This window comes from Sesamum indicum, linkage group LG9 (genome assembly GCF_000512975.1).
Source record: "Sesamum indicum cultivar Zhongzhi No. 13 linkage group LG9, S_indicum_v1.0, whole genome shotgun sequence".
NCBI lineage: Eukaryota > Viridiplantae > Streptophyta > Magnoliopsida > Lamiales > Pedaliaceae > Sesamum > Sesamum indicum.
Window position 1 is genome coordinate 8,385,012 of NC_026153.1, and position 7,953 is coordinate 8,392,964.

General features: G+C 31.4%; 1 protein-coding gene and 1 non-coding gene across 4 annotated transcripts in view; both read right to left on the reverse strand.

Annotated features, from left to right (window-relative positions):
- Positions 911-983, reverse strand: TRNAE-CUC. The gene has a single exon. It is a non-coding gene; the product is annotated as a tRNA-Glu (tRNA).
- Positions 5,055-7,953, reverse strand: part of LOC105171111 (probable serine protease EDA2) — a 10,267-nt gene continuing 7,368 nt past the window's right edge. Inside the window, exons 8-13 of one of the 3 annotated variants that reach the window (XM_011092135.2) lie at positions 6,557-6,762; positions 6,323-6,417; positions 5,874-5,948; positions 5,716-5,799; positions 5,338-5,439; positions 5,055-5,237 (exon numbers count right to left, since the gene is read on the reverse strand). In XM_011092135.2, the coding sequence (XP_011090437.1) occupies positions 5,230-5,237; positions 5,338-5,439; positions 5,716-5,799; positions 5,874-5,948; positions 6,323-6,417; positions 6,557-6,762 (570 nt within the window). In that variant the 3' untranslated portion in view covers positions 5,055-5,229. Of the gene's footprint in view, positions 5,440-5,715; positions 5,800-5,873; positions 5,949-6,322; positions 6,418-6,556; positions 6,763-7,953 lie in introns of all 3 variants that reach the window. The other 2 variants (XM_020696887.1, XM_011092134.2) reach the window with 2 other exon arrangements.

The following is a 7,953-nucleotide window of genomic DNA, read 5'->3' on the forward strand; positions in this document are numbered from 1 at the left end:
ATTTTATTATCCAATTAATATATATTTTTAAAGTAATAATTAATTTTTAAAATTTAATATTAATTAAATATACACATTTAAGTGTGCCATCATATAACAATAATAATAATAATAATATTGCCATAGAACACAATAGGTGCGTCTATTAAATATAAAGTCAAACTCAATTGTAAAAATACAATTTTTTTTTTTAAAATCAATCGAAAATAAATCCAACCCATCCTTAAGCCACTAATTGTTGTGCGGTGTGAGTTGGGGCGGGTCGACGGTTTCCTTAAACACCCCTCCTTATCACTTAAATTAATTTACAGTCCATATTTTGTTAATTAAGCTTGAGTTGGTGTCTCCTCTGCCAGAACTGACATCTGCCTTATGTTTCTCATGTTCATTTTTAGAACTCAAAATTACACCTAATGAATTTGTAATTTTCTAATTTTTTTAATATATATTAGCCGTTGTGGCATGTCTTTTCTGCGTGTATATAATAAATAATATTATATATTTTAAAATATATTACGAATAAATATATATATATATAAATTAACACATCATATTTCTAAAAAAGAAAACAACAAAGAAAAAAATAATCAACTTATGGGTATTATTGGCATAATAATAAAATTAATGCTACGATGTCATAACTCCCATTTGCGAGAGAAAAAAAAAAGCCTTTTCTTTTTATTTAGTATATATATTTTATTTGGGCCAAAATTATAATTTTGCAATGTTTTAGAGGAACTCAAAATCAAATATAAATAGTTTATTATGTGTCGGTGAAAGTTGCTTAGTGGGCCTAAGTTGAATGGGCCAACAAACTAAAATACTGAAAAACGAAATATTCTTATTGGGCTTTATTGTTATGGGCCGTCCAACGGAATGTATTGAAAGAAAAGCTTACAAAAATAGATCTTTCCGTTGCCGGGACTCGAACCCGGGTCTCTCGGGTGAGAGCCGAGTATCCTAACCATCTAGACTACAACGGATTTGTTAATCACTCTTGGTTATTATATTTAAAGCAATCAGTAAATTTTAAGCGCTCCGAAGAAACCAAAAGTTAGTTTAATACCTACACTGTCACAAGATTAAGATATTTATTGCTTAAGTTATATTTTCAGGAACTATAAAGCAAATATGTTGTTTTTAAATTTATTGGAATAAGAAATATTATAAATAAATATTTTAATATTTGGAAAGTAATTATTTGGATCCTCTATTTCTTTACTTTCAGAACGTGATCTTCGACTTATGACTTTAAAAGTGGACCTTGACGACTTGATCTTCTTCGATGTTAACTTGAGCTTTCAATAACGTTAATTTGGGACCTTTTGACTTGTTCTCGAATTAAATGCTATAAATTTAGAGAACTGGATGTGGACTTTGGGTAATTTTGATGGGATTGAAGCTTTGATCTTCCGATAAGGTGAATTTATATCTTGATAATATTAATTCGTAGGTCTTTCGCCTTATTTTCTTATCAAACATTGGATTGGATGACTTCTACAATGAACGCCGTGGATTTTGGGCTTCTCGAATGCTCTCCTTTTTGTGTCTTCACTTGAATCTTCAAATTACCTTCACTTATGTCTTCTTTTCTCTTAACCTGTCTTCACTTGCGTCTTGTGGTCTCTTGACTTATCTTTACTTGAGTCTTGAGTGGTCTCATGACTTGTCTTCACTGTCTTATGACTTATCTTCACTTATAGTTTATTTTGTGCCTTGAGTATATGGTTTAACTATTACAGAAACATCCATGTTTATAGTTGTAGGGTGGAACACTTTGCTATATTTACTTGATGAAGTGGCACGATTTGATTGGTCCTTCATGATTTGTTTGTTTAATCACAAAATCTGATCCAAAATTGCCTTAAATATTTTCATTCCATATATGACAATATTTGATTTTTATCCATCAATTAATACTTTATATTCTTTTATAGAAAAATAAAAATTGGTGGAAAAATATATTGCACATGTCAATATATAATTCTCAAAAAAATTTCCATGCCTATAGTAACAATCCTGAATTATGACTTAATTTTAATCTACTACACAGTTAAATTCATACCCATTAAATCTTATGTTAATTTTTTCATAATGAATTTTAAAAAATAAAAATTTCTCAAATTTTAAATTTACATATAAATTTAAGAACAGAAAGGAAAAAAGTAAGCATGAAAGAAAAAAAAGAGGTTTGGCACATTGTTTTTGTCCGTTTGAATTTACGTTCAACTTTCATTAAATAAAAGTTTGAAGATTTGAATCCAAACTATTTTTTTCTATTTTAAACATTAGTCGAACTTAACTAATTTAAGTTTTTTATTTTTTAAATTATGGCATTACGCGCAATTATATTTGGAGTTATTGTTAAAATTTGAAGTGTGGGGAACAAAGTATATTCATGGCAATAAATTATAGAAGGAAAAACTAGGCTTTATTCATAAAAAACTCAATTACTTTATTCATCTAAACTCTCTCGTTCTAAAGTTACAGAGATGTGAGACTATATATAAAGAATAGAGTCCTAGCTAAAGAAGAAAACTAGCTCATTTTAAACTCTAGTTGACAACAGACTAAATAAACATTAAATACTAGAATACTAATAAAAAATAAATTCTGAGAACAAAAGAATAAATACAAGCAGAACTTTCAACAGCCCCTCAAGATGGAGCCGAGGAAGCGAGGCCCAGCTTGCAAAGGAATCGTCTGAAGTCAACAGTATGTTGTATCAGGATGGCAGCATTGTTATCGCATTAGAAGAGAATGGGTAGCAGAACGGAGACATGGAACAGAATGAAGGCTCAGGAGTCTAAAAACCCAAGGCCTACTAAGACCAAAGGCCACAATCACTTTACGGTTGCACAAATCACTCAAAGCCACAAAGGCTTATAGAACCATGAAGGCTCTACCAATATTCAAAGTCACAAAGGCTTATGGAACCACAAAAGCTCCACCAATATTCAAAGCCACAAAGGCTCATAAAACCACAAAGGTCCTACTAATATTTAAAGCCACAAAAACTCATAGAACCACAAAGGCTCTACCAATATTCAAAGCCACAAAGACTCATAGAATCATTGTATTAACACAATAAAGCAATAGAAACTATATATTTACCATAATATCTTGTTGATAAATAAGCATTTTATCTCTATATTATCATCTCAAAAATATTTAGACATGTTTAAAAATTGTAATACCACTGCTCAATAAACATAAATCATTTTCTTAAAAATGATTTCTTACTAAAATATACCAAAGATCTATAGTCATTTTCAAGAATTATTGACATGCACATCCAGCCAAAAAAAAAAAAAAAAAAAAAATTAAAAATGAAAAAAAAAAAAAAAAAAAAATTAGAAATGTTATGATATAAATAATTGATGATTGACTTTCTACTATAATTCATGAAAAAATTCGTCATGGTTAAATAGATTTTGACCAACCGTGAATATATGAGTACTTTTCAGACCACATAAATTTTTATGTCCTGCATTTATGGAGTGTTTGCAAAAACTTTTACTTTTAGAAATGTGATTTTTGTAGACAAAAATTGAAATTTGTAACAGAATCAAAAGTAGGTAGTGCTTGTAAAAAAAGTGAAAAAAAGATAAAAATTAAATTTGAAAAAAAAACACTTCTAAAATAAGCTTAATTGATTAAATACCGTTTTGTCTCAATGTGTTGAAAAGATACTATTTTTGCTTAATATTTGCACTTTTTTTTCATTAATAATAAATTATTTTTTCTCAAAAATAATGCATTTTATTTTAATTAATATATCTCATATTTATTTTGTACATATTTTTCATATACTATTAAAATATTGAATACTAATAGAAAAATTGAACGTTTAATTTAATAATGCTCCAACTGAAGAATATAAGTGTTCAATCATACACAATAAATAAACTTGCATAATTGCCAAAAAATATATTTTTTATTAATTAATCATAGGAATTTAATTTATGTTTTATTATGACATATGAATAATATCAAATAATATAGAAAATAAAATATAAAAGTTCTAGAATATTAAATAAGTAAAAATATATATTTTATTAATGTTGAATTACTTAAATTCTTTTAAAATTTTAATATCAATTCTAGATGTGTAATTTTAAAAATAAATAAAAAAGAATAAATTTAAAATTAAACTATTATAATGAGGATAAAGTAGTCTAAAAGAAGTTGAATTTATTGCTTTTGGCTTTATTTATTTATTTGTGTGTGTATATATATATATATATAAACTTTTGGTTTAACAGTGTTGTTTCAGCAGTTTTAGAAATAAAAATTAAAAATCCAAATATTCCAAAAGTGTTTTTCTTGAGTGGGGAACTGAAAAGTGCATTTCAAAACCTCTAGGAAACACTGTCTTAACCTCATATATATTTTCTCGTGATTTTAGTGGCATTGATTATGAAAATACATATTGATGGTCTAATTTTCGCCTTCAGCTTTGGTGGGTGTTGGTTTGTTGGTCAAACTTCATATAAAACGTATGGATTTAATTCTAAACTGTACCAACTTTGAAAATTTTAGCAAAATTAATGAATTGGCCAATTCATTTAATTTAGAACTGAGACATTGGATCCAACCCAAGGTTCCAACGATTTTCCAAAAATAAAATAATTCTAAGGTTACTCTGATTTTATGGGTTGTATAAGTTCAGTTAACAGTTCAATCGATTAAATAGGAGAATCTGTGCTAGTTTTAAAAACATTCAATTTAACTGCCCAATTAATATATTCTATATATATATTTATTCGGAGGGCTAGTAATACTCCCCGTATCTGAGATTTGGCGCAAGTGTTGTGACTTGAAAAAACATAGATAGGCATTTAAGCCTGCATGGGGAGAACTTATCTCCTTATTAATGGAGCGAAAGCTATTCCGCTTTCTTTGAGAAGAGATAAATAGGAAGGAGGGAAGGAGGGAGGGAGGGAGGGAGGGCGGGAGACAGAGAGATGGATGGTGATGATCGTGCTAAGTCGGTACGACGTACCCCCACCACAGAGGTAGCAGCATCATTAATGTCATACCAAACACATACGGCCATGTAAGAATTTCCGGACAATTGATAACACAGGTTTACAATAGTATGTTCGTGGGGATAACGTTTACACCCTGATCGTAGGTTACAAGGGACATTGAAAAACATCACGCAGTAATTGTGTTATATAAACAACATAAGAACTTGTGCAGATGGTTTTTCCCCCCTGATACAAACTATACACCTGCTGATATTGTAGCAGAGTTCCAACCATCAGTCATAAACGGTATGCTATTTCATATCTTATCTCAACCAACTGATAATTCATTACATGGAGCTTCTACCTGGACTAGTGGGGCATTCAGACAGCCACCAGTCAATGGTCTGAACGATCTGTTGCCTTACTCTACGAACTGCGTCTGGGCTGCTACAGTTCTCGCTATCACCTGAAATTTCGAGAACAGATGGCAAAAGATTTAAACAACGTTAAAAATACATGCCGTGCGGTAGAAGCAAGAAGATGTAGCTGTAATAGGTGAAGACAGGTTTCTAAACTTGCAAGAACATAAGAGTATGGTTATAGTACCAAACCTTTCGGAGGATGGGAAGGAAAAGAAGATACGATTTTAACTGATTGAAAATGGAAACCTCAAAAACTCTTCCCAAAAAGGGAGAGGGAAAAAAAAAGAGAAAAGAGAATGGAAATCTAAAAATATACATACCTTCAGGAACCAAAGGAGATTGGGGACAGCCGCGGAAGTCAGTTCCATGGCCACAATTGTGGCATGTTATGATGAATGACGGCACTGACAATTTTAAGAAACACGGTTTTAGTAAGAACGTTTGGTGATTATTCTGTAAATGTAATGTTTAGACTCACTCTCAGGTGAAGAAGTCTGTTTGGATGCATGTCGCCATGGATCCTGCGATCCATTAGTGAAGATAATTCTTGATCCTGCATATTATATGCATGTTTTAAGTCCGTGTTGAAAGCACCATAGAAACTAGACAACATGCAATGTCAGTACTCCTGAGAAGAGTTGCAATAAAATTAACTTTTTGTCAGAATATTATATCATTTTTAACCGAAGAAAGAGAGATAATCATTATAGGAAGGATTATAAGGTTACAAGGGAAATATATTAAACAAATAACTCTATTTTGATGGTTGAAAGGAGAATAGCTCTCTGCTGTCTTATTAACTAATTACATATTTAGTTTAGACAGTAAGTGTATAATACCATTTGGTCAGTCAAACTACCTGATTTATGAGTGGGATAAAATAAAAATTCACAAGTAGCTAGAGATTGAAACAGTTCAATGATTTACCAGCTATTCTTGTGCCTCCATAGTATAAATTTGTTGCAGTAACATCAGGATAGATACCTTCCCCAAAGACATTTTTGCAGAGATCCAAATGGTACCTATCATTAATGAGTATTCAAGTCAATTCATCAAATTTTACTTAGCGTAAGGAATTCAAGATAAAAGGAAATTAGAAAGGAACTTTTGGGGAAATAGAAGTAAAAACTTGTGCAGAAAAAAATTATATATAAGACTTGCCTAGAATCAACTCTCAGCGAGCGGATACTATCATTTGAAGGTGCAACCTGAAAATATGCTACTTCTGTACAGACTTGGAACCACCACAAGCGATCAGACGTGTCATCGGTTAATGTGGTTTTCTTCAAATGCTCTTGATTGTATGTTTGAACACTGGCCCCAAAACTCCCAACATAATAGTCTTTCACATATGTAGCATATGCTTCCTGGAAATTAGAATTTCAGCAGCACAAAGCAAAAAAGTGTATTACTGAAACAAGGAGGTAAATATTTGAATTTGCTCAAATAAACGTGGACATTGTATAACTTTTACTTCAATTTATAGAAGTTGCTTCCTCAGTTCATCAAGTACTTAGTATTGGAGAGAGAAAAGGTTGCCTCTCCTACATAAGCTATCTGTCACAAGGTCCATATGATTTGAAGACTTTAGGGGCTGCTTTCGCACCAGAACTACTTTTGCGGTTACATTTATGTTCAAAGTATGTGTATTAAGATATGTGAGAGCAAGGGTGTTTGAGCGTCCGTCAATACAAATATAAATAGGGATAATTACACTCTCCTCACCTAAGGTTTGGCGTAATTACACATAGACCCCTTGTGGTTTGAGAAATTACATCTAGCACCCCTCAAATTGTTTCCATCTAACAAATAAGTCCCTCGTTGGTAAAAAATAACTGAATTTGCTGATATTAACAAAAAAAAATAAGTAAAAATTGATATTTACCCTCAATTGACTTATTACTGGTCATTGCAGGTCAAATAATTTTTTGGGACCAAAATATCCATATAACGATAAAAATATACCGCGTGCATTGACATGTGAAGATGTATGACAATAATTTAGTAACAAAAAAAATTATTTGACCTGCAATAAGTCAGTAATAAGTCACTGAGGGTAAATATAGTGTTTTTTTTTTGTTAATATCAGCAAATTAGGTGAATTTTTAACTAATGGAGAGATTTATTTGTTAGATGAAAACAAACCTCAGATGTGCTAGATGTAATTCCCCAGACCATAGGGAGTCTACGTGTAATCATAGTAGTCAATGGCGCGGAATGGCGCGCGCCGTGGCGGATGGCGCAAAAGGCGCGCGCTTGGACGCCTTTTCGGCGCTGCCCAGGCGCGCCGCGGGTGCGCGATGAAAGAAAAGGGCCTAGGCGGCCCAGGCCCATGAATTAAAAAAAAATTAAGTTAATAAACCCTAATTTCCTAAATATAAAAGGAATTTCCTAAACATAAACCCTAAAAAAAAATTAACTTCATAAACCCTAAGTTAATAAACCCTAATTTTCTAAGTTAATTTTTGGCGTGTACAGCAGTACAAGCTCTAATTATGCCGATTGAATCTTTGAAATTGATGTGATTTTATTAATCTTTGAGTGCTTTAATTGTTCTG